The 27,976-nt window shown below is 37.2% G+C and overlaps 1 protein-coding gene across 4 annotated transcripts; it reads right to left on the bottom strand.

The window, feature by feature from the left end:
• Window positions 1–573: 573 nt before the first annotated feature.
• On the bottom strand, window positions 574–26,558 carry LOC100650529 (putative carbonic anhydrase-like protein 2). Of its 4 annotated transcripts, none has more exons than XM_003397135.3 (10): window positions 26,197–26,554; window positions 21,075–21,186; window positions 19,926–19,976; window positions 18,763–19,091; window positions 14,065–14,160; window positions 13,856–13,922; window positions 9,401–9,555; window positions 2,514–2,642; window positions 2,389–2,434; window positions 574–1,453 (listed from the first exon to the last, which is right to left on the bottom strand). In XM_003397135.3, exons 2-10 carry the CDS (start codon window positions 21,136–21,138, stop codon window positions 1,437–1,439), a joined length of 954 nt encoding a protein of 317 aa, XP_003397183.1. In that variant the 5' UTR covers window positions 21,139–21,186; window positions 26,197–26,554; the 3' UTR covers window positions 574–1,436. The 4 variants fall into 4 exon arrangements, with proteins under 4 accessions (XP_003397183.1, XP_048264031.1, XP_048264032.1 ...); XM_048408074.1 differs by lacking the exon at window positions 26,197–26,554 and adding an exon at window positions 26,049–26,190; XM_048408075.1 differs by lacking the exon at window positions 26,197–26,554 and adding an exon at window positions 25,308–25,981.
• Window positions 26,559–27,976: the final 1,418 nt, after the last annotated feature.

Consider the following 27,976-nt stretch of genomic DNA (forward strand, 5'->3'; position numbering starts at 1 on the left):
CAGCACCGTCGAATTCTGGTTCAATGAAACCCATTCTCCCCGCACGAACGCCCTCTTTGGTTCTACGGAATCTTTCAACCCCTTTTCCGTTCGAGATCGTCGCTACACCCAGTAAGCGTTCACCATGCCAGTTCGATCAGTATTACGCTTTTCGTCAGTTGTGTTTTGCGAGGGAAATATGGCGAGGATTGGTGAACACGTTCCATGGTTTCTAACCTAAAAATCGGAATACGTTGGGAAGGTTCGCTGGAAGTCAATGAGAAACAGTGGTGGAACTAGGATATTTTTTGAGTCACGAAGTTATTTCTCTATTGTTGGTTTGACTTACCTCTTTTTACGTAGTAGGTCTCTAATTTATCGACTTGCGTGCGAGACACGAGTAGTAACTTGAAGGTTTCAGCCGGCGCCGTAGATATAGCACCGCAGTGGCGCTACAGTGTAAGACTCGTGGGGAATCCCACATGAGAAGACAAAGCGTGCGAGATAAAAGGATGTGGAACAGATTGATAGGATTACTCGCGTTGTTGAACGTGTTCACACGGAAGATAGGGTTTCGATGTCGTTATTTCCGTCTACGTTTTTCAGCATTTTATTACAAGAATATAGTATAAACTTTCGCTCGATATGTGTGTGTACATGTTAAGTATGTATGCATGTATGCATGTATGTTGTATGTTTTATGTATATGCAGGTGGCGGTATGAGTGGGCGTATAAGGCGCGAATTTCCATCACGCGCAAATCTTTAGTTTTTCTTTTTTTTTCTTCATTTCTTTTATACATATAGAATTCTCGTGTCTTTCGTTTCTATCCCCGTACCTATCATTATCGTCACGATCATCGTAGTCGTCAACGACCCCAACACAGGCCACGATAGTCATAGCTTTTTTTTCAATAGTTGATCGATATACGTATAATAATATATCTTGTGTTAATCTTACGTTTTTTTAAACCTTATCTCCGCTAAATTGTAATCTATATATAGGTATATCTTCTGTATATGTCTCTCTGTGTACCTGTCTGTGTAATCTGTGTATTCTTGTGTTTCTTTTTCTTGTTTTCTCGTTACTGGAAACATACTTGGCAATTCACGTCTAATAGTACAACGAAGCATTTTTCTTTTTTTTTTTTTTGTTAATCTTTCACGCTCTTCTTCGCGTCATTCTGGCTTCTCTTTTCTATTTCACACGTTCGTTCTCTCTTTCTCTCTTGCTCGTTCATTCGCTTCCGCGCGTTCTCTCTCTCTCTCTCTCTCTCGCTCTTCCTTTCAACGATACGCGCCACGATGGCCTCTGCTCGATCCGATCGACATGATGACCACTGGTCGCGCTCATTAATTGATATGTCAGTGGGTTTTTATCCTGTTAACTGCGTGGCTCCAGCTTGTCCCAGGGAAAGCGTAGTACACCTCCAGCCGCTGCCATAACTCGCTACGGGGTTATTTCCAGCTGTTGGCTGCAACAAATATAAAAATAACGTTAAGAATCTTCATTGAAATGATTTTGGTCAGCTTCTATTATCAGATTCATTATCTATTCGTATGTAAATTAGGTCAAGTTCATTGGAATACAAAAGCCAGAAGGGTGATGGATTCAATTTGTTGAGGAGAATGGTTTGATCTAGAAAAATTGTATATGGAAGCTACATACATATTTTACTCGCGTTTTGGTTCGTGAAAGTCATAAGCCTATATCGCTAATCCTGTTGTTTTCAAATTCTTAAGGATTATGATCATGATAAATTAATGAAATTTGATAAGAGTAATCGTTCTCTTTCATTGTGTTAATTGATATTTGGTATGCCAATGAATATAACTTTTTGAGAGTCCTAAAGATTCTGATGGTATATAATAACAGCTAATTAATAACAAGGATCATATTTTGTCAAAATTTCTGTACCAATAGATACAATTTTTTGAAACACCTTAGGATTATGCTGGTAGATAATCAATTAATCATATGTAATAACAATCATTTTTTGTTACTAAATCAGAGAAGAACCGATTCTCCGGTTTTTATAATATGCACTAGAATATCAAGCTCCTCTCATAAGAAAAAATTATCTTCTACCGCCATCTGTTGTTTCACACATTACAATTCTGATTATCTTGCGTGCCATTTTATTCATAGCCTACTGTTAGCAGAAAGTTGCACAGTAACCGATATATTTAATGTGCCAGCACGTCCCCAGTATTCTACCATTACCATTCCCATCAACACCTGTTATCAGTAACTGGAAACAAAACATCCAGCTCGATGGCCATTTTTGCCCAACAGAGAGCCGCAGAAAATTAGTCGGTGGACAACTGGCGCAACAGTCGTTCCAGCTTTGTATCCGAACGAACTTTTCCCATTTCACGTGGAACCGAGGCGGCAACCAGCTTTTCATACCTTTGTAGTATATGTCCCTATTCATCGTCGGACAGTTCTTCGGTCCCTGAAGAGGAAAAAGTTTCCAGACAATTATAACGGGTTATCGCACGGTTGAAGGAACTCGTATACGGGAAAAGCGTTACCTGAATGTTGAAGTCGATGTTCGTTCGAACGGGACGATGATGAAGCGGTTGGGGCGGTCTGAAATTATTCCCAAGCGGCGCGTTCGGATGATCCTTGTCCCCTTGCATCAATTGTCGCAGCGCGAGAAGCTGCAACGAATCGAGTCAATATCACTTTCCTTGTTTTATCCCCTCGCGTCTTTGCTTCCTTCTTTTTCCAGGCTTTGTATTCTTTCTTTTTTTTTCTTTGCTTTTTGCTCGAGTGAAAGATTAATAACCTGAAAGCTTTGAAAGTTGAGGTTTTTAACGGCGATCGTGCAGATTGATTCGTTTGATTTTTTTTTAGCGACGGAGATTGATGTGTTTGATTCTTTTTTTGCCGATCGAGTTACTTTCAATTGGATTATTTTATCGAAGAACGGGAGATTGAAATATGAGGTTGGGATCGTAATTTTAAACTTTCGATGTTTCGATCGTTTCCACGAATACTTTGGAAGTTAAGCATTTTAATAGACGTCGTGCAGCTGATTTATTTGATTCTTAACAGTAAAATATTTTTAATTGAAATGAGGGGGAGATTGTAATTTTGAACTAACATAGGTTTCGTCTTTGATGTTTCGCTTTTAAAAGTTAAAATCTTCAATGGATATAAAGAATAATAATAAAATTTTGGTATACTTTCTGCAAAATATTATTGCAATGCATCAAAGGGCACGTTTCTATTCGATTAAATTAATCTGTTAATCAAAAAGCAGACATTTTCAACAAGAGTAATAGAAAATCAATGAAAGTTTCGCTAAAACGATAATATTATACATTAACGTGTTTAACAAATTATTAAAGAATCTGCGACAGAATCGAAATTTCAGGAATGTTGCACCTCAAGTAACACGCTTGAAATAATAACGTTCCATTAACCTTTCTAATAAAAGCAGAGTGCGAACTAATCTGATTAATTTTGTACGAATTATCGGCCGACGAAAATGAAGTAAATACGACACCCTGTTCTTTATAGTCTTTGCATTTTATAATGACTTAATGGCCCAAACAGACTCCGTGAGCCAACAAGCTACCAGCACCTACTACTACAGAACGCCTATTATAGATATTGATTTATCGATTTATCAATTTTGAGAAACTACAACACCGACGATCGTAGTTCTTGTTCTTATCGCTTTTGCATTCTGCTCTTTCGAGACGACCTTTCCCTCCTAACGGCTTAATAGCTTGAAAGTTAAGGTCCTCGATGCCTGTGCTATACAACAGCAGTTATACGTATCAGCTCTTTGACTTTTGACAGGAATATTTCATTACAACACCTGCTCGTCCTTCCCATATTTCAAACTCCTGTTTAACCTCGTTTGATTATCCAGTCGGGGAAAATTGCAATTAGTTTAATAAAAAAGTTTGTTAAAATTCATACCCAATTACGAACTTTTACAGCTCGTTTTACTGAAATATAAAATACCAAGTTTGATGATAATTATTTACGATGGGGCGCATCTCACCGATTTCAATGACCTCGAAATATGTTGTCAAGGTATTTATTCTGAACAAATTTTCCCTATAGATGCTATCCTCGTTCGGCCTTATTCTATGAAATATACGCAAGAATATTTCTATCACTATGTATTAAGTTGTATTTGTTGAATTATGCATGATCCGTTTTGTAGTAACAGAACTAAATGGAGCATATATAACTCAATAAAATAATATAAAACAAACGGTGTGTTGTGCATCTACTATCACCTTATAAAACGAAATATACTTTGCGGACAACCTGATACTTTTAATACAGTAGAGCTCCCCTTATCCGAATACCTTAATATTCGAACGTTCTATAATAATAATATAAAAATAAAAGTAATATTAATATTATCCGAATGCTCAATCACCCAAACGTAATATTTCCCAGGAACAGATGTCTTTTCGCGTTTCAAATATGTACGTATTTTACTAATATTCATATAGAATATATTCTTTCCTTTATTCGACTGAGCATTCGTGGCATTCGGAAAAGCACTTCGATGGCTCGAAGTACGAAAAGAATGTAACTATATGCAGTCATATTATATGTTAAATTACATATTATAAATCCTAAAAAGATGTGGGATCCGTAAATAGATAAGGAAACTATCGATTAACCTTAATCTGTATGTGAATAAATAAAATTTCATATCAGAAAAGTGATTATCTCACTATCCAAAAATTCCATCGTAACAACATTTTTGTTTCCCTATTACACAAAGGAAATTCTACTGTACTGTATATTCGTTAGGATTTTCATCTAAATTGAGGTTTATTTCAGTTAATAAGAAATAAATATATATTAAGCTTCACAATTGTTAAATTTATTGCTACGTGTTATAATTATGTATATATAATATATAAATATGTACATCTGTACGAAGAAAAATGAAAATATTCCGGGCGATGTCACCTCGTTAGAAAAATCAGGCTCGAAAATGTGAGCTGGAAAAAGTGGGCTAATAATCGACGCGTCGACATCACGGGACGCTCTTTTCGCTCTAATGGAGGGCCACGAGGTCGGGATAAGCTTACTAGAATATTCGATACACCGTGTGCACCGGTGGTTTTCCTGGTTGGATTTTTTTCGGTGTAACGAGCAATACGCTGCGTGCATGTGGGTTCTTCCCCATACGTGTGTCGTTTGTTTGTGTGCTCGGTTATTTTGCATCCCTTTGATGTCGCCCCCTGGGTAACTTGCCCCGAAAAATACTAGCCACGTAATCTCGGCCCTCTGTTTTAGCAAGTATAATTTCTCGCACGCCACCGGCGCTGTCCCCGATAAATTTATTAAAATGCATCGCCGCCACCCTCTGTGGATACGTAAATCATCCCGCGAAAAGTGGCTGTTAAATCATCGATCAACGCGCGGTCGTCCTCTCCTCGATATCGCCGCGAATAAATTAGTTTCGCCACGAAACTTTCGACATCCAGTTTTTCCATCGTCCAACTTTAGTCCCTTCTTTTTTTCATTCTAGCTTTGATTTTTATTTACGGTTAAACGATCGAATATTGATTGCATTTTTTTATGGTTTTCGCGGTTTCTTTCTCAGTATTTAGCTTTTACGAGGGTGTGGAATTGGTCGAAGGGACGATAGATTAAATTTGTTATTATTACACGAAGTTATGGGTTGTTATATCTTTTCCCTTTATCTACAGCCGTACAATGGTTTGGGAGTATCGATTGATTGCATTGTTCTCTTTTTATTCTCTTGATCTTTTTACTGTTATATATTCAAGTAGATTCCCGGGATAGAAAACGTAATCAAGGTGAAAAAGGATTAGGGTAGTAGCTTAAATTTGATGTTATCGTATGTGGTTCTCGAGCGTCAAATTTTATCATATTTTTCTAATTGTTGCGTAAATACCTGTGATTATTCTAACGTTTTTTGCGGATTCCATTTTTTCAGTTATATTGATATATAAAAGACGTGAATTTGCATAAACATCTGAAGTTTAATGACACCCTCATAATCACCGCGACGTACCGGAAGCTTATCAACGCATATTTCGCAATATCTTCTATTTAACGTTTAAAATCAAAATACTCAGCGCTATTCGAAACATGTTTCATAATGGAAGTAATAGAATATCCCGAAGATTAAAATCGCTAGGTTATAACCTATTTGTAGAATAATTCGATCAATAATTTAGAATAATTAGATCAATTTTAGAATAAATATACCTCGGTATTTTCGTACACAAATTTTGATATTCTGCAGGGTGTTCGGCTAAACTGTCTCAAAATAATTTAAGGGGTGTTTCTTGACGCTGAAATAAGACGAAAATGAAGAATAAAAAATTACGTTATCGGCTTTGTATAAAATTTGATCAATCAAATTTAGACGCTTCATTAGTAATGAAGATACTAAGTGAAGATATAGTTAATATTGATTTGCGAAGAAACATATATTTTTTTGTCTATATAACATTTCCTTCTACATTTAAAAAGGTAATCTATCTGAAATTAAACATTCCATAAAAAGAAAAAATAAAATTAACCTCCACCTGTAAACCACTTTTCACCACCATGCAACCATACAATTTTTTATCTAATTATTCAATTCCTTATATGAAACTTCCCCTTATAGATATTTGATTATCCATAGTTGATCATTCCACTAAAAAAAAAAAAAAAAAAAAAAAAGAAAAAAGAAAAATCAATCTCCGTCTATGCAAAAACAATTTAAAAATATACTATTATTCGAAAAACTTTTTTTATCTAATGTTTCCCTTTATCACCTAATCAAATAAATACACGCGTTATTTTAATCACCAAAATTACCCCAGTCTAAATACAATTTACCCCCGTCACCCAGAAAACCATTTCTCTTAAATTAAAAAACGAGTTTCACGTTCACTGACCGATTCTTCCACTTTGCTCGGTAACAAAGCGCATTTTTATATTATCGATCATATCGAGCGCTCTATCCGAGGCACTGGAATTAAAATCATATCTCGTACACCGGCGTATCGAGATTAATTCCCCCTTTAAAGAGCTCAATTCGGAATCGTTCGACCGGCAAAGCGACGTTTCCGTCAGGAAGTCAATAGACCTCGATCCATTTTATTCGCGTCTCAGACGTTGTTTGCACGCGTTTGTTTTCTTTTTTCCTTTTCTCTCGCTCTTTTTTCCTTCTCCTCCTCTCCTTTTCAAAGGCTTCGTATCGTTCTGCATATCGATACGAACGAGTTTCTCGATGATAATACGCGACGCATCGATTACCGATTCGCTGGCCGGTAATATTAAAATACGAATCTGACGGCGGGAACACGCGAGACACGGAAAAGGGATGAAGTTTTTCCCGACTTTCTGAAAGACAGAGGGAGGGCGGAGAGGCAGACAGACAGACAGAGACAGAGAGGGAGAATCGTGATAAACGATCCATTTGGCTGATTGATCCGCAGACAGATAGATCTATTATGCAGCGAGTGAAAACGATGAGTCGACTGCCCGTTTTGAAAAATTATGCACTGTATGCAATTGAGATCGGCTGTCGCGTCGTTGACGCGATCGAGAATGACGAACAACTGCGAGGCAAGTGGTGTACTAATATGTTGGAAGTGAATTTTTCGAGTAAACTCTGTTGAGGTTTTTAGATTTTTGTATTGCAATCTTGTTTTAATAAAAATTCCTGAAATGTTTGAAGGAAAACTAGCAAAGGATTGAAGTTCAAAACGAGTTTTTCGTACTTTTCTACGAACTAAATAAGGAAGTTTTTATGCCTCATTGCCATTCTCGAATTTTTATGTCCATTTTTTCTTTCATTTTAATAAAATAACTTTTAATGGTTTTTTAAGCTTCCTAGAGAGCTATTTCTTTTTATCCTCGTAATTGAAATGAATTCAAAGTTAGCTAAGTTGAAGTTACCGTGTTGAGAAATTCCCTCTTATTTTAAACACGTAGGATGAGTAACTTAATTGACATTGATTAATTTAAAATATTTCTGTCGAGAAAATATGGATCGTCTGAAATAATTTCACAAATATACAAACTCACAAATACCATATAAACAGTAGAGGTGTATATTTATATATTTAGCTGGCCTATCGCAACGAACTGCCAGATAACTGAATTTCCTACGCTATGATCGAATTAAAGGAAAAAAAGATCAACGACACGGAACTGTCCATTAAACTCTGCCTGCCTTGCTATATAATCCTTTATGAGTAGCTTCGAAACCGAATCTTTACATTGTAATTCACTGCCTTAACTTGCCAAATCAGCCATTCTGAAAAGAAAATTAAAATGGGAAAAGAATGGAAAGGAAGAATGAAAAGCAAAAAAAAAAAAAAAAATACATTAAGACATCAAAGCGTGATAAGGAACTCACGTAAACCAATTTTCTTGGTCTGTGCGTGCTACGTGGCGCGCGAGATTACGCTCGCCGTTGGCCACGTGAAATCGTTAAAAGAACATCAGAAACTGCTTTCGTGCGTGAGTTACTACGATTTTTCAAATCGTTGGGGCTCCAAATGCGGGCCTCATCAGTGACGACCGCAGAAACGAAATAAGGTTCTAGTTGCCGGGACTGCGAGTCTTTCAATTGTTGAGAAATTGAAAAAGAACTAGAGAGAAAAAGCGATAAGTACAAGCATCGAGAATTATTCAAAATTACTATTATTCTAATTTACATAATTGATATAATTTTGATTAAAAATTGTATTGATATCTTATCAGATAGTAATTGAGAATAATAAATGTTTCAATGAATTTTTCGTTGTCGTGATCGACATAACATTTTGACCAACTTAATTTCACTCGACTAATAAGTTGAACAACAACCAATCAAGTATTTCCGCCACTCAAAGGTTATCGTAACATCGCTGAGAACATATTCACCGCATGCTTCAACAATCGAACTGCAGAGAACCTAAACCTCCTCTGGCTAACTTGAAGCCGGTCATCGAACAGTAGCAAATTAACCCTTGTTCGCAGTCATAGAGAACGAAGATCAGCAGAAGCTGCATAGCCAGCTATGGAAACTTCAAAGTTGGATCAATGTAATTCCTATCCGCAATGGCGCTATGTGATGGTCGATATTCAACGACTGCGTCTTGATGTCGCTACTCTCAATTCAATGTGCATAATTTTATATAATATAATATAAGATATAGTTGTTTCAATCAAAATTGTAATTTTAAAACTAGAATACGTTTCACTAAGTGTCAATAATATCGCAAAAATTATGACAATTCACTAGTAACATTGTAACAGTTACCTTACAACATATTGCAAGTCTTAAAGTGGTTAAAATTGCATATGGTAACAATTAGGAAACTTTTAGAAAAAAAATCACCAAACCATTAAGTTCGATACCATGCGGGCGAATGTGCACACACACACATATACGCATATTCAATGAAAATTTCACCCTCACCTGCTGCTTTGTGATGTATATCGGCTTGTTCAGGATGATCCACGTGGTGGTCTCGTGGCAGGCCGGCATCGTGATGGAGCCGTCGTACGTCATGTAATATTTCGTGTCCGGCAGCAGTTCTCGTACCACGAAACGTTTAATCTCCATCGCCTGGCCTGCGTGCAATCGGTTCGATCGATAACATGACGATCCGACAGCCACCGTGACGCGCATACGTACCCCAATTAGCATTGGCGTTCCTTAACATGCGCCTCTAACGCCTGATATTACACTTTTATATGTACTCTGTGTACTTCGTGTTGTTAATGGCCGAAAGAAACATTCAAAGAAGCCCGCGGCGCGCTCTCGATCGATAATGCCATGAAAACAGCATTGATCCAGAGAGCGTCTCGAGCGTTTTCTTCGACTGTGAATCGCGAAACCGATTCTTCGCGTAGCTTTTCTGGAGGTACATACTTATGCGCGTGAATTTTATTCTTACGTGAGAGATTCTAGTTTGGAAAGGATTTCTGAGCTTTTGCAAGAAGAGATTAAAGGTAATTCACTTTCCGTTTGTTACCGGGTAATCTCTGACTTTGTTTCTGTTAAAGTTATGTTTGAGGTTAGATTCGACGTCCATGTCGATCGAATGTTAGTTCGTAGCGTTGAGTCTTTGTGAAATTCCCTGCGATACGAGTGAAATACCGTTTACAATAAGGAAATAGTAAGCGCTATCATGTTTGTATCGAATACCCATGCATATTTTTGTATTTAGTATGTAATTTCTTTTATGATATTTATATCGATTGAATATTTGTGTGGTTCTTTATGTTTAGCGTAGAATCGTTCAACGTTCCGTATTATTTAAACGTTTCATGTGAGTCGTTGTTGTATTTAACTTAGAATCTTTATAGAATTGACTATAATATCCGTATACCATTGAGAACCCGTTAAAGATAAAGGAATAAAGTATTATATTTGGCTGTGTTTTAGTCTGTGAATATTAATTCCTACGATTAATCCTTTGTGAGCTGAATATTCTAACCTACAACACTTCCTATACACGACGTGATACTGTGTACCACGCGATCGCTATTATTACCAGCGTAATACCTATCACGATTTTACATGCTGATCAAGGTATCAATCAATTTATTACACGCATATTTAAATTATTCTTTTTAATGCAGTAATATATAAAATCAGGTAAAATACACAACACTCGCTTTTCCACTATTTGCCAAACACGTATGTGACAGAGTGACGAGGTTATAAAGCTATATGCGATGCTCATGAAATTCATCGAATCGATATACGCGTCCGTACCGTATAAAGGGTTAATTATTTAGAATTTGAGGTGTATATCCATGCTATTCCTGCTTCGCGTGCTGTACAAAATGTCAATTAACCATGACACGCGTAACGAAGTTATTCTTTTAACTTTGTATGATGTGAAATTAAATAACGTTCGTTGAACGCGCATCTTTGTTCGAAACGCGTGCGTCAATAGCACACAAAGGATTAATTATACAAAATTTCCGTATTTATACTTTCTATTATTATATTACTAACTTTCTAAAACAAACAACAGAAATATCAGGTAGTCAATACACGTTTTATTATTAAAGCTATCATTTTTCGATTTTATGAAATCATGTGAAATGAATGAAATGTGTATTTTGATTTGAAACGTGTGTATTTATAATACACAAAGGATTAACCCGTTAGGGATCAAGCAGTTAAATAATGTGAAATTTTTATTTAACAAATGTATAATAAAATAACTTTCATATTGATTTTATCGAGATACAAAAAATGTATTAGAATATAGATAATATTTGTAGAATAATTGTAGAATTGCATAAACTTTTTTCTAATTGGAAAAGGATAGTTTGTATCACAGTACCAATGTATATATTAAATGAAAGAAATGAATTTATAGAAATTTCATAAAATGAAAGAAAGCAATAATAATGAAGAAAATATTCTGCAAATCTTTGAGATGATCTATTTATATAATCTCAATGGTAAAACGTGCTTCGATATAGGAAATTAATTAAAATTTTTAAGAAAATGCTTTAAAATATGCCGATCTATAACTGGTTGATTACTCGAAATTACATATATTTACTTTCGGTACAATACATTTTTTCGATCAAGGACGAGCTAATTATGCAAATGGTGTGTGCTAGTCGGCTATCGATATCACGTGCAAATAATCGGCGAAAAAATCCTCTTTCGACGTCGATAGCGATCGTTTACTCCGTCTGATTTTATTTGGAGCAAGCAATATCTTTAATTAGCTGATGCACCCCCAGAGAAGAGTCCTCTCCCCTTTTATTTTCAACTCGCATTACTGTTTTCGTTTGACGTGTTTCACCGGAAAAGATGCCTTTTTCTCGGCAATCGGAATCAATTAGTTTGCAATTAACGTGGCCGTCGTTGAGAACGACGACTTAAACTGGTGATTATACGAGGAACAATTTGAAACGAGAATGCGACGATAAAGTAGGATTTAATAGCTGAAATCGTTTTGGCTATTAACATACAATTTAATTTTTAAAGATCCCTCGTCCTTTTTTTTTTAATTCTTTTTCGTTATGGTCCATTCACTTATACATTTACAATGCTGGATAAAACAAAGCATAAAATTGCTACTAAAATTGGTACTTGTGTATGAGCATTGGTAATTTCTCTATTAGACATTTTTTGCCGTATTGATGAAAGTAATTTATATAGGGGCATGCATTGTATGTATTCGTTGCTGTTGTTAAATACAACTCCGTTTCGTAATATTACAGTGACATTTTGTATTACTTGCATTCTTTTGTCCATCACTGTATATATGTATAATAAATGAGTACGAATCTACAAAATTATTCTGCGAATAGCATTATATTTTCCAAGTGCAATTTACTCGAATCAAAGTAATTTTTACTTATATTCTGCTTATCGATATAATGGAATGTTTATAAAATTTCCCAAGACGAAAACAAAAGGCCAATAATGCACGGGGATTGATTTAAGTGGGTAGAAAAACTGTCGTTTAAAAATTCATCTGGCCGTAATCTAATGTTAATAACAAATAGAAGTTAAATATATTAAATTCATCTTCGATATATAATGTGAAATTAAAATAGAAAGTCATGAAATTTGTTTTCAAGCATCATACACGATCATAGACGGTCTTTGCTGTTGAAAAGTAATTAAAATTTGCTTTTTGCGAGCCACCTTTATGAACCTCTCTTAATTAACTTTTTTTTTTTTTGTTCTATTGACACATTCGCAGACATAAAATTACGTCTTTTCATAAGCCACAGCTGGTTGCAGCTGGCGTAATTTTGGAAGATAACAAAGATATAAGAAAACAGTATGAAACTATAAACGAACTTGAAAATTCTATAGATATATTCACTTCTTATCTTTGTTTTTTTCAAATTTATTATTTTCATTGCAAATCTTTTGGTGATAAGTTTCTAATTATGAATATGTAACAGGAGTAACATTTATTTTTACAGCTTAAAATATATATTATTTCTACTAATAACGCGACAACCAGCCATTGACTTATCTCTTGAAAAATAAATTACCAGCTGCAAAAGTGTCAATTCAAATGCATAATTAAATAACATATTCGATTTGATCGTAATTGCGTATTCAATTGGATTAAAGTATCCTACAGGGTGTACCCAAAATGGTTTAATCGAACTGATTGAGTCTATTTCACGAATTATCTTAATGAAAAAATAAATCGATATTCACGAATTAACTTTCGTCCAGCGAAAGTGTAGAGATTCTGGTTGTCACGAGCGTTGAATATTTTCCTTCCTTTTTTTTTTTTTTTTTTTTTTACCGATAAAACGAACTGAAACGGTTTTTCGCGATAATGAAATTTAAAAATGAAATCGTTCATATAGGTTGATAGGGTAATAATACGTGGATGTAACTTACAAAGTAATTAAATTTGCAGTTCGGCTGGAAAGATTGAAAATACCCTGTGTAACCTTTGCCTCGTGAAAGTTGAATAATCTCGTAAAACGAGCCAATTTAAAAGCAATTTGAAAGAAGCAATTTATGTATGAACCACTTATTTGTCAAACCAGTTAACTCCATAAAACGAAATTTATAGAAAATTAATGAAATTACGCAAGATAAGCATCGATCTTTTCAAGCACTTTGACACTGAAATTTGAAAAATTTCGACAACACCAACCTAACCACTTTGGCTTGTGAATGTTCATATGCAAGTTCCTCTTAATTATTCAATTAACAGGATGCCTGTTAATTAAAGTACCATATTTAGAAGGAACTCACGTATGTATGTGCATAGAGTATGCGTGAAACGTATCGTGGATTTCGATCAAACATATTCCAGGCACACCCTTCGCACTGTGTATCGCGAAGCAGCGCGTGGAAACTCGATTTCCTCGAGAAATTCGAGTCCGGTCGGGTGTATTAAATTACTGACGGTCTCACCTCCGTATCTGATCTTATCCAGCTGTTCGGTGAATATTCGTAGCTCCGGGTTCGAAAGGTCTCCAACCTGAAAGCCAACCAGCACACAGGCTGTATCTATCGGCTATCGCTTACCGCGATCGTTTTACGTTTAGCCGATCTTTCGCAGAATGGCCCGTGAAAAATAATACGTAAGCGGGCCTGTGGCCTGTGAGAGATTAGACATGTACCTGGAGGAGAAGGGACACCGCCACGATCCCCTGCGCTCGCTGCAACGCGTCCGAGAAGTTGTTGTATAGTTGCGAGTTGAAGCCGAATATCTGCAACTGTTTTCAAACAGAAATTAGGAAATTGGATTAGTAGCGATAGCTGCGAGTAAGACAAGTTGTGATGTTTGTATCATATCGAGTAGCTGCGATTTCGCTTAACTTCTATATAGTCGATTAAATAGACAAATTGAACTTCTCAATACGAAAATCAAGCTTTTCAATAATGAATAGGGTGATCAATATCCTTGATTTCATGAAACTTTTAAGTAGCTCGTATGCTTTGCCAGAGCAATAGCGAGGCTTCCAAGCGGTGAAAGGTTATGGCTTATAAAGCTTGCGTAAAAGATAAGTAACGTAGCAAATTGCTGGAAGATAGGAAAAATGAAGAGTGATGTGTAGAAGATAAATAATAGTGGATCGTTGGTATGTAGATGCAGGTAGCACGGTGGTGTAGGTTTTCCGAAGTTTGAGGTGCGTACGATTAAATACAGCTTCTGGATAGTTTGAATAAAAAGGATATGGCCAGCGGTCAATCGAATGGGAGAGTTTTCAGGTAACTGGAAGTCTGAATATTTTGATGAAAAATAAATTCGTGTAAAAAATTAATAGTATAGTGAATTATTAGAAAATAATGAAGATGAATAATGCAGTGAACTATTGGTAAACAGAAATAACGTGGTGGCGCTTCTAGTTGTAAGTAGTTTGAGACGCAAGCGATCAGACAGAGGCTGTGAGTAGTTTAAGTCGTTTATCGGCCAGACAAAAAGTTCCCAGCAATAAACGGAATGACGAAACATTTATGTACGTAGCTTTATGGACTTTTAAAATATTAAAGGGTTAAATATTTTGAAGAATCACCAAAGATAATCTTCAAAGGGTTCGTTTACTTTTAAAGGAATATGGATGCGGACTTAAACAATTTAAGCTGGCAACAAGTTTTAAGAGGATTTGTTCCACTTAAGCCTGCACCGTTCAAACCCTTTACCCACTGATGAATTTCTAATGAATAATCCAGCGAGTGATTTCTTTTTTTCTTTAACACGGCGCAGTTCGATCGAAAAGCACAAATTAAAATGAATGCAGAGGAACGAAGTGCCATCGTGAACGCGAATCAACCTTTCATTGTCCGATTTTATTTCATTTCACGCGACATTCGTGATAGAAAAAATATATATATATATATTCTTTTCAATGTTATCTATTGCAGATTATTCTACTCTCACCGCATCGAACATTTTATAATAAAAAAGGAGGAATTTCGTCGTTTCCATGGTTGATTTTTGTCTCGCCTCGGGCGAATTTGCCACGAAATATTCCGCGAAAATAACCGGAACAATGAAATTTTGGAAATTCTCTCGACGCTTTTCAACAAACAAATTTGCAAAGTTAATAAAACATTAATCATCCGATTGAAATCATCGCACTTTTTCGCAAAATTCGTCGACGAAGAAACGACTATGGTGCTAAGGATAGAGATGAAATCAAGTTCAAAATGTATAATATTGCTTAGAAATATCCGGATATTTTGATCAATCTGCAGTAACGGTATATAAATTTTACAAATGTATAGAAATGAATGATGAATTAGCAGTCAGAAGCAATACTCGTTAAATTTTTATAAAGTCATCAGACTATAATATTAAATTATATTGGAATTAAATAATATAATAACAATATATTTTATTATTTACTACACTGCTTCGAGTATGTTTAATAAAATATTATCACATAATTGTATCAGTGTCAGAAGCTTTTGCATCAATTTAAAAGATCCTTCTTAATCTGATTTGTAATTAGAATAGCCCAAATATTCCATTAGTTTCCATCATAAAATTAGATATCTTGTGTTTAAAATATTCTTTCGCGTTTTCAATAATTCTTAATCTGGGCAAACTTTACCATTATTATGAGTTTACCAGAGTGTCTGAATACTTATGAGCCAGTAGTATACTTGAGCCTATCACTAAAAGTGCTGGAGGATTGGTCGTCTCGTCACGCGAATAAACCAGCCGCCATATTAGCAAAGTTTTATAATTTTTTCAAATTCCGTGTCGACCAACTTTTCCAACGTCGATGTAACAGGAACCCGCAAACTGTTAAAAGCTATACGTTTTCGCGGGCCACACGTATATCGCGAGCCTATACCGGTAACCTAGTTCGCTAGTTCTGACCCAGTTCGAAGATTAATACTTCGAACGTGGAATGAGAAAAAAAAAAAATAAAAGAGGAAAGAAAGGGAAGAAGAAAAAAGATAGAGGGCGGTGCTTTCACGTTAATCAGTTCCAGTTACGTGATCAAGTGAATAAAAGTCGTCGTCTAATCGGCGAGTATAAGAATCTGCAGATAGACGGATACGTATCGAAGAAAGATCGATAATCGGATGTCCAGGAGGCTAGGCTTTCTGATAGAGGCCGATAGTCTTGGCCACTCGATCCATGAGATTAGCGAATATCAGTTGTTGGAACAGAGAAGTCGATGTTGCAGCTTTTCAAGGCGACGTCGATGTCTACTTCTCACTTTTTATTTCTCTTCCTGTTTTTGTGAAACATTCCTGTTGATTTGATTTTCCAGTAAATAGTGTATTCCTTCGTATAACAACTTTCTTTGAAATTTCACTTCCTGTTAATTCTCAAGCTTTCATCTCTTGTTCTCGTTTCTTTAAATTCTTTGTCGATGTACTGTTAGGTTACATATCATACTTCTTTTATATTTCTGTTTCTAACTTGGCGAAATACCTGTTATTTTTCGGAGATCTTTTATTCTTTGGTCTAATTAAGTCTTGAGTTTTATTTCATGTTATTTATATATATATATATTTTTAGCAAGGCTCCATTTTATAAAAATTTGTTGACGATTTAATATTATTTTCGTGAAACGTTTCTGTTCATTTCGTTTTGCGTTTTATTCTTTCGTCAAAGAACTCTTCCGTATGCTCTATTTTCTATTGTTTCCTTTATAGTATCTAGCGTTTTTGCCACGCCTCTGTTGTTTGAAATTTATTGTTGATTCAATATTAAGTTACGTTTTTAACTTCGTCGTACTTTTTTCTCTACTTTTGCAAACACCTCCGTCGATTTTATTTTGGATTAAATCTATTATTCTTTGGTTTAGAAATTTTTATCTCTGATTCACGTGTCTATTGTAGGACCTCTTCAGCTATGTTTATATTCTATTGATCTTGTTTGATTGTATTCATTTCTCTACTGTAAAAAACTTTCAAACTTTACTTTCTACGATCTCTAAATCCGAATTTCGTTAAATTTTCAAAAATTCAATTATTCTCTAATTTCCTCTATTCGTAATACTAATATGGAAATTACAGATTCATTCGAAAAACCTGAACCGAGTTCCACATGTTTTCCTTACCTAGGTAATTTGAATCCCATTTTCTCTCTGAATCCACTTCGAATTCAGAGAGATATGGAAATCTCGAATTACTAATTGATGCATGATTATCATGCATCTGCATTTATCGTACTATTACTAAATTATTGACGTAATTCGTGGACTAATAATAATAGCAACAGATTAGTGGCCAGTACTCATCAGCCACGTTAAATCAAACAAAATTCACAAACTATATTGAATTTCATGTTCAGTTTATTAACGCTACCTGGCAGATACCGCGAAAAGATTTGAATTATTAATCACAGACCATCTTGTGGGAATATAGTGAGATTCGGATATTGTAATTCGGAATAATGTTATCAATTGGCTATTGTTATCATAAACAATCGGTCCGAAAACACTTCATTTAAAATTAATTAAAAATAATTCGTCTATAGCAACCAAACCTCGCCTATTATATTGTGATAATTATACTCAGGGACGAACGATAAGAATTCTTAGCAAATTTCCACTAAATGAATCTCTTCTTTCGAAATTTACTTTTAACCAAAACATACTTTTTATTCTCTACATGGTTGTGTGGCAAGAATTTTTAAATAGTAAATAAATCTTGTTCTGAAGCGTACCCTTCATCTTTTCAAAACATATTGTCGAAGGGAAATGTGGAAAAATGATTAATGGAACTGCACAGGGGCAAGGAAATAGTGTGATGGCAGAAGCGAAGCAGAAGCGTAGAGGTTTCTGATGTATTTAATATACTATTTGTGAGAAATATAAATTGTAGGAATGTTGCAATCGTTTGACTTCCATAGCGAAAATCTTGTATCCTCGTTGTAATGTTATCAGACTGTGTAAAGTTATTCTTATTAAAAACTGCAAATCCCAAAGTGACAATAATAAGCGAACTCCACTCTATCGTTTTACAATTTCATTCGTAACTCAAATGCATCTTCTCATCCGCTACAATATACAATAGGAAAGACACGGCCGGATAAAAAATACCTCGCAAAATCTCAGACGAATAACCAGACAAAAAGATTCTACTTCCACGATTCTACATTCCTCTTTTAAAACCATTCGAATCATGACATAAACATTTTCCACGTTATAAAAAACAAACAAGATATTTAGATGCTCTTCATCAACTGAGATACCCTGTATTTACTTATTTTTAGGAAGGCAACAATAAAATAAAAAAAGAAATAACACCCGCATCTCAACAAGTTCTACTACTATTTGTTCCCATTGTCTTTCCAACTATGAACAGTGTCATAAAGACCCATTACAGTGGGTCGAATATAAAACACTCACCTCAGCTGGAAACGCATGTCCATCCACAGTGTGCTCGCTACCGGTTCGATCGTCTAATCCAAAATGCAGATGGATCTCGTGGAACTGGTACCGATAACTCAATGGACCGCCCGAGATATTCACAGGATGACGCGTGTCGTTGTCCACAGCGAACACCACGCTGTGGCCAGTGTTTGCTAACACACCGCCAACTCTGTGCTTGTCCACGTGCAGAGGTTGCAGGTTCGGATCGAAGAGGAGCCTGGATGGCTCCAGATTCACCGGCGATTGCCGTCTGCCCTTGTGGCACAGCCACCAATCCGGATTGATGAGACCCCAGAAGCCGGGACCTTCGAAGCCGAACCGATTAAACGACACGTTGAACGCGACTTTCGAGCATCGATTAACGCGCCCAGCCCTCGAGACCGACTCTAACCCCTTCCCCAGAAGAACTTTCCGGCACGATAAGCTTTGGGGATTAACAGCTACACGGCTGTTGGGGAGGAGTGGCGTGAAATTATTTCGCTGAAGGGAGTTTACGATTTGACGAGATCGTAAGGTTTCAAGGGGCATTCGATGGCTCGACGAGTTCTCGTGTTTCAGAGGGTTTCGATAGATTGGAAAATGTTTGGTAACATTGGAAGATCAATGTGACTTCTTGCGGGACGAAAAACAGTTTCTAGTTTCTTATGGAATTGGCGAAAGTTGTGGAAATGTTTGACAAGATTGGAAGAGAAATGATTCCTACGGGGAGAAACATGTAATTTATCATATTGTTGGATGGCTGCTCATGGCCGGATTCTCATGTTTGGAGAACTTGGACATGGCTTCTGGTTCCTTACGGAACTAGTGGAGGGACAAAGACGGTAAATTCTAAGAATAATAGCTCTAAAATTGAAAATAAAGTAAGTACATGATGAAAATAAGAAGAAATACACTCGTCGGTCGAAATTGAAAAGGAAAAATATGTAAAACTTCTTAAAAGAATGTTCAAGACCTTGTAAGTGAAGAAGAAACTATGCAAGTGGAAGTTATTATCGTATTATTATAATATATATATCATTATTAAGAATATTGTATTTAAAATTATTTGTAACAAAAACTGAATAACAATTTCATGAAAACGATCACTTAAAGAGTGCGAGTGTGTTTCGATTAATTGATAACAGCATGGGATTCCTTACCGGAAATACCGTCATAGGTCCACCATTCCTCCCAGCTGACGGGCCTAGATTCTGCAAATAGTTCATTATCAAGAATCCCCGCGATGTCACTTATGCGACAGCAGTCCTTAACCTAGAACTAGTTGCGGTGAGTCAAGTGGCAAGGATATTCGGCCACACTCCACCAGATAACGAGCCACTCGTCTCAATTATACACTTTCTTGCTATAGTCTGGCTCTGAGTCAATTGGCCGCTCAAGGTCACTCAACCAGAGGCTCCCTTCTTATTTTTTCAATCCCCCTACGTACCGTTCTCAGACACGTTTTCAAGAAACAGTGTCTACGAATCATCACTTGTCTCTTACTCTTTGACGATGCATGAAAATAGTAGCGAGGAATAACATTAAATAAAGAAAGATAAAATATTGCTTTACAGTTTTTCTTGTTTTATTTTCTTCATTTTCGATATATGTAATAATTGGACTGTCGATATTTATGCAATTGTATATTTATACAAACGAAGCTAAATAAGTGAAACTTGAATGGAAATTTGTTTCATCTACTAAACATTAATAAATATATAAATTGAATCTTTCTGTCAAGAGGCACCATGGTAAATTGAGTAAATTGCGTCAGGAATTCTAGTTATTTAATTAACAATTTGTATTGATAATTATGAAAAAATATAAAATGAAAGTTATATAAGAATTTAAATGAAATAAAATTGCTAAATATACATATATATACAAGAATATGATGTTTCACAAAGAACTCTGTTCTTGCTATATTCACAGAATGAATAGCTTGTATGTTAGCAATCTAAAATTTAAGATATTTTTACTTCAGTGCTCCTTTACACGGATAAAGATGTCTATATGCGTGGAGGACCCATATGGTGTAATAATATTTCAATTTATGACCTCGCTATATTCTTTCCACCAAGAGTAAATCTTTGCCGATGACCCAAACACCAAGTCCTCGGCCACTGAGAAGACGTATCGCATGACTCAACATCTGGGTCGTCGATCCCAAATGGGCTATACATAATTATTTATTTAATTCTTCCCTCGCCACTCGTATATGACGTCAATGAAAAATTCGATTACCAAAGGTTAAGAACTACTGAACGCGATTGAACAGCATTGAAAAACACAAAGAAGTCAGTTAGTACCTTGTATCAGGACGATCACGAACACTCCCCAGACGCCCAGGAAGACGGAACTGAATGGGGCCATTCCTAGGACTGCGCGGTCTTCGTCAATTGGGCATCATTCGGCTCGATTCTATACAACACAAAAAGGAAAGGACACGATACCTCCGAGTGCACGTGTATCATCCTATATATGTATATCCTTTTCCTCCCCTCTCTGTAAGGCCATGAGCCCTGTCCCCTTATCTCATCTTTCTAACCCTCGAGAATCGTGTCCAAGATCAATCGAAACATCAAGTAGTGTGAACCACTCTCGAAACGAAAGCAACGAACTTCGCAGCCACGACAGGGAATTTCTCTCTATTCGATGGTAAAACGATAACGACGAAAACCACAACTTCAATCGATCTACGAGCACGCCGCAGGAATGTCTCAGAGCAAGCGGGACTTTTAATTAGCCAGCGTCACGCGACCGATTCGCAACTTGACGACTACAATTGTCTGTTGTTGAGGAAAAGTCCTGCGAAACTGTACGGGGACAAAGGGAATATAGTAGTGTTTACTTAAGGAAGTATCTAGCCTTGTTTAAAGTGCCATTTTTACGTATCCTTTGATATTTTTTCCAAGGAAACCATATAGACGTTTCGTGTTGGTTTTTTTACACATATATTTATTAACGATCGGAGAATATTCATTATTTTTTCCAAGTGAAAATAATCAAAGTTGCGTGAGTTATATGTCATTACGTAGAGTCTGGTTAAAAGAATCATTCTTCTGGCTGACACGAATCTGGCTATTCTACTTGTTTCCTCTGGCGAACAAAACTTACGTAGCAAACTGAGGTATAATTACGTCTTTCTCTTTTCTCCTCGCTTTCATCTGATGCTTTATCTACGAGAACTATAATGTGGCCTCGCATTTTGAAATTGAAACATCTCGAAAGTCTTAGATCGATTGGAATTTAAACGGTCATTGCAGTACTCTGTTTCTTCATTCACCATCGCTCACTGCAACGATGTTCGATTTTTATCTGTAGAGATAACATTTCTCCACCAGTAGCAAATCTGTTTATCTCAACGATTGTATCGTATCTGTCTGAAACAGGCAATCGGACATTCTTTCTAAGAAACTTCTTCTTTCATATGAAACCTAACCTATCCTAACCTAACCTAACCTAACCTAACCTAACTTAACGACAACGAAAAAGAGAGGACGCGTGTCGTCGTCGATAAGAGCCGCTGGCTCACGAGCCTCTTTCTGAGAAGAAAGAAAAGACAAATCTGCAGTCATCGTCGTTGTCGAAGTAGGGAGAAGTACGCTCGAAAACGGGGCGGGCTTACTCGAATGTCCCCCGCCCCCTCTTTCACTAGGGGTGGCTCATTCTGTGTTCGAGTCCACTCCACCCCGTTCCACGGCACTCCAGGCCTGTGTTCTTAGGTCAGGAAAACTCGAGTAGAGGCTCCCTTCGAAACGTCGTCGATCGATCGATCCGATCTCACTGTGACGCCGCTATCCACGCCGAGTGTCTCTAACCTACAACCCAGCAGCCGGAAAGATAAGAGGGTACTCCGCGAGTGCGATGACTCGGCTCTCATTGGATAACCCCTCGTTTTTCTTTCGCCTTGGAGGCTACGGCACGTTTCTTCCGCGATTTCCATCGTTCTCTGACAAGAGATGCGCTGGATGCCGGTGTTGGTTTTAATGAAATTTGGCGCGGTAATAGTTTCGTACTATGTGCTATGCAGAGATAAGAAGATGGTTAACGGGATAGCACAGGGTCAAGGAATATTACACTGTTACATCGAGGAATAATACACCGTTCTCTGTCACTCATCGTCACGCGTTGCTACATTTTTGTATTATCTTTAGAATTGTATTGAGCCTATCGGAAATAACCAAACAAATCGGCAGTTCCTCGCCTAACCATCTTCTTATTTCTGCGCAGTACGATGCAGTATAACCCCGCTTAACGTTTAAGAACGTTCCTTCCGCACTTTCGACCACCCTCTGACAAGAAATGTGGTATTCGTTGGTTTAAATAAAATTCGCTGTGGTGGTAGTTCTGTATGTGCAGTACAGCAGTACTTCGTTTCTATAAATTCCATTTATTTGAGCGAAACTTTAGTCGGTGCTTGATTAAATGAACTCCTACCAGTTGAATCCACTTACCCGAACGTGAACTCCTATTAACGAATTATCGAAAAATCATAGGTAGTTGGGAGAATAAATGGTCTCCTATTCCATCGCACAAGGCTTTTAAAAGCGCTGCAACTGAAAATAATTCAATCCTCCGTTAGGAAATGACAAAAGGTGCGTCTTATGCGAATATGGTCCTCGCGGACGACAATGGAATACAATGTGATTAAAAAATAAAATATCCGAACGTTCTACTACTCGAATATTTCGTTTTTCGAACAGAATTCTGTTAGTAACAAATGCGTTTCTCTCTTACAAATACTATTATTACGTGTATTATTATATGTATCGGAGCACACACTGCAAATGGAAACGCAGCGGATGTACCTTTTTACAACGAAAACTTGTATAGTCTGGCGGACAAAAGAATATGAGGTCGGTAGATATTAAAACAAACTGACACTTCCATGTGTAGAGAGATAGAAACAGATGATATGAAATACAATAAAAGTTATTTAATGTTCCTGGATTTGGGATGTTATTAAGAACATTATCTGAAGAGATAATGCTTTAGCTGGATTGGCAAGTAGAATACAAGAGAAATATTGAGATGTAATGGATTAAATCAACTATATTATGCAAATTATTCATATGTCGCTGTTTGTTTCTTTCGTTAATTCACATTGGTTGAAGATTACGTTCCATAATACGAAACCTACCTCATAACGTTAATCGTATAAACATAGAGATCAGAGAATAACTTGTTAAAGACATACTGTGAAAATTAAATAGTTACTACAATATAGAAGCCTCAAACTCGGTAGTTTTACACTCTATGAAGTTTAATCCTCGGCCAGTTTCCGCTGAACATTGTTATCACGAGCGTGAAATATTTTGTTTATGGCAATAAAACGAGAAATCCAAATAAAAACACTCCCTGCATGAAAACACATAGACGTCGGTTAGAATTTAACAAACGGGAAAGATCTATCTAAGTCATAATCGATCCAGACAAGGATTAACCCATTGCAATCCAAATTACATTCAACGTTTTATAATTATTAGTTCATATTTATAAAGTTAGTTATAAATTTTCCCAATTAACGATGACAACATAACTACTTCTTATTATTCTGCTAAATTAAGCATTAGCATGAAATAATATCAGTTTTATATATTTTACTAAAAGCAACGAGAATGAAATGAAATCCATTACCTGGTTCAGCTAAACATAGAACTGCAAAGACTTAACCGTTGAACAGGCTGGATCAATTCTGACTCACTTTGATGTTTTAGATATTTCCACGTTAATTCCTTCGTAAATTATATTCTACGTTTTATCTAGCAAACTTTACAAACAAGTTTCACTGCCATAAAATAAAGCGACGAAGAAATGTGTACTACGAAAAACGGAATCCAAAAATTTCAATAGCACCAAGAAAAATGTGTCTTGCATTTAAAGTAAAATTCAAGATCGAAGATCAACGCTCCTCACTACGATCCATCCTGTGCTAATAAACGAGTATTAAACGACTATCGATCATCATCATTAACGACGACATCAACGATTTACCAGTTTGAAAATCAAAACCCTCAATTACTAACCTATTCCTCTATTTTCTTTATAATGATAACCTAACCTACGTATAAGCTTACACACCTTATGATAAGTCCGTATCGGTAACAAACGAACCGGAACGGAACGGGGATTGGTTCTGGGTTCAAGCATCTCAAGCTTCGTCTTTAATTAGACCCTATCGGATCACGATTGATCCCGTCGGATTTATTACCGAGGGCCCTGATAGTCGACGGTGTCTAATCGAGCGAGCCAGAAACGAGTCCTGCCGTTCGATTGCGCCACTCGAACGCAATTATCGAGCCGTAGGATTTTCGTTGGTGCCTCCGTGAGAGCCTTGATTCGCGCTAAAAATCCTACCTGTCACTCTAATTCCTCTGATTCAACGTCAAAACTCAAAAAGACAAAAAAAGAGAAAAAAAAACGAAGAAAGAAGAAGCAGCCTTCTTAGTGGTGTTTATTTTTAAGTCCGAAGAGAGCGCCAAGTGAAACGATCCTGAAACGCTTGAAACAACGAAAGGGAACAATTAGCCAGGTCTTACCCCAAGCCAGAGTGCAATGACTCGACTCACGGTTCTACCGTCGGTTTCTTCCCGTTTCTATGCCCACTCGTCCCCATAGATCACTTCTATGTTCTCTTCTCTACCCTTGGAATATGGCCAACGAGGAAGGAACCAATGAGACACACGTACGAGAAGGATGAATCGAGGAAACACTATATGTCTCTCGTGCACCGTACACATTAGCCGTGCATACACTCGTACACTTAGAGGTGCACACGTATGGACATATACATATATACACGTCGAGTAAGAGTGTCCTGTCCGGTCGAACGATCGATCGTAGGGTCGTGGTTAAACGTCGAGTCGTGTGCTTCGATCGAGACGATTCCCGGTTCAGGACACGGATCGTGTCTCTTGTCGGTCTTAATCTTAGACGCAGTTTGGTCCACGATTTTTTCTAACATAGACGATTTCTCGTTCAGCTCTAAACGACATTAAGATGACAAATTTGGACTTAAAAGTGTCTTAAAAAAAAAGAATTTTCACTAAAACGAGAAAAGCGTGGACTACTGGTAAGAGAGACAGAATGTATAGGGTCGGCCGCGAGCGAGACTTGGTGGGAGGACGAGCGTGCGAATCGATCGGCAAAACGCGCGATGGTGCGGCCAAAAATTTCGCGTGACGAGTAAACGCGGTGGCTATGGGCACCTCTTGGCCGCAATCAATAAATGTCGATCAAGAAATAAAAGCGTGCCAATGGCTATCCCCTTGTACACTCACAAATTGGTTAGCCTTATCTAGATCCTCGAAGTAGAAAAAAAAACACTGTTCCAGGACTAGAACGCGTACAGTTTAGTTCCCCGGATTATGATATCGGTTCCGTTGGAAAAAGAGTGGTTGAACGAAGTTCCCGCAGGCCGATACTGACCCGTGCACGATGACGAAAAGGACGAGGATCGTCTCGTAGCTTCCTCCTCCTTTCTTCCGCCTGCTCCTCTCGCTTAGCCACCGGCACACCACTTGCACTGCTAATACGAGGGAGCAGCGACACCGTACGATACGCGATCCCGCTAGTATCCAACCGAACGAGCCAAGACACCGATGTATCTCCTGAACGAGAGTCGGAACGATCGTTGGGACGGTCGCGAGTCGACTTCGAATTCTTTTTTTCCCTCTCGTGCGAAATAATCTCGTTAAAAGCGGTCTGCACCTTTGCGAAGGAACGACGAAGGAGGAACGACTGCCCTACGAGACCAGTGTATACGTTCCTCCTTCTCCCTCTCTCACCCTCGCGCTCCCACCCGATTCGTACTCCATCTAGATCTCTCGTCGGCCGCACCGGAGGCTGACGGCACGCATGCGCGAGAAAATAGTACGGTTATCTCTGTTTCTCTTGATAGTAGTTCAGCGGAGATGTATAGGGAACGAGGCTAGTTTCCAGCTCGTTCTGTCTTACTCTGGCTGGCCCTCCTCGGTTCAGGCCACATCGATGCTTCCGGACATGGGGGAACGAGCGTTTCGCGCCTCCACCGCTCTTCCACTCTTTCTCTCTCTCCCTCTCTCTCTCTCCCTTTCTCTGTTTCTCTGTCTGTCTCTCTCTGTCTCTCTCGGGCATCCTCGTCGACATGCGAGGACGTCTGCGCACTTGCCGGACCAGGACGAGGATGGAGCCTCCTTCGGGATACCGGAGCACCTGTGCGCCCTTTGCCCGCGACCCACTCGCGATTTTTCACCCTTGGAATTGGGATTGGTTTTTCAGGAATTATTCCGAAGGCTTTCAAATTGCTTTCGAAGGGTTTGGTTGAATATTGGAGTTAATTATGGTCTCTTGGTTTAAGACGCTTGGTGTTGCGAGTTTTTTATGGTTAGCGGTCTTCTTCGTTGTAATCGTTGAATTTTTTTAAATTATTGTGGAAGTCGAATCTTGGTTTGGATTGATTGAGTTTTCTGGTCTAATCGAGGTAGCTTGCTGTAGGGTTTAGAGCATTATCGGAGTTTTTATAGAATGTGGTCATTTTTTACCCTTCCAGTAGGAATTTGTGGTTTCGTTTTAAGGAATCGTCGTGAAGATTAGATCTTGGGTTGGTTTAATGGATTGTTAAAATTTGATTGTTTAATTGAACGTCGGAGTTAATTATCATAATGTGGTACAGGGATTTGAGTATTATTGTGGGTTTCATGGTTAGCCATTTTTACCCTTGTAATTGTTTGTTTTTTTTTCAGAAATTACTCTAAATATACTCTTTAAATTAATTCAGTGGGTTTTATTGGATCTTGAATTTCATTATGATCATCTGCCTCAGGGTTTCAAATATTATCGGGGGTTTTATGAGATTTGCGAAACGATTTTTCGTCCGCCTAATTGGAATTGGCAACATTTTTCTGCGAATTGTTACTGTAAATCTCATTTTGAGTTCTTCCGATGCATCCATTTGGAAATTTAATTATAATCATCGACATAATAACATAAGCTTTTGAATGTTGTTAGAGTTTTCAGAATTTGGTTGCCGATTTTTCACTACATTACTCAAAATCAGCAAATTTTCCCACAAATTAACTTAAACTTCATTGTATACTGATTACATGTACATACAATTGGAGATTTAATTATAATTACCTTGGCCCTTTTGCATAGTAATTTACTTATTAATAACATTAGTGAATTGATATGTAATTAGTTGTAGGTTACATGCTTCTGTCGTATTATA

Source organism: Bombus terrestris, chromosome 8 (assembly GCF_910591885.1).
Source record: "Bombus terrestris chromosome 8, iyBomTerr1.2, whole genome shotgun sequence".
Lineage (NCBI taxonomy): Eukaryota > Metazoa > Arthropoda > Insecta > Hymenoptera > Apidae > Bombus > Bombus terrestris.

Coding starts and splice junctions, on each gene's coding strand:
- LOC100650529 (XM_003397135.3), bottom strand. CDS start 21,138: ATGGCCCCATTCAGTTCCGTCTTCCTGGGCGTCTGGGGAGTGTTCGTG. Junction 13,923..14,064: donor CGGTGTCCCTTCTCCTCCAG/GTACATGTCTAA, acceptor GTTGGCTTTCAG/GTTGGAGACCTTTCGAACCC. Junction 2,435..2,513: donor ACATCGACTTCAACATTCAG/GTAACGCTTTTC, acceptor TTTCCTCTTCAG/GGACCGAAGAACTGTCCGAC.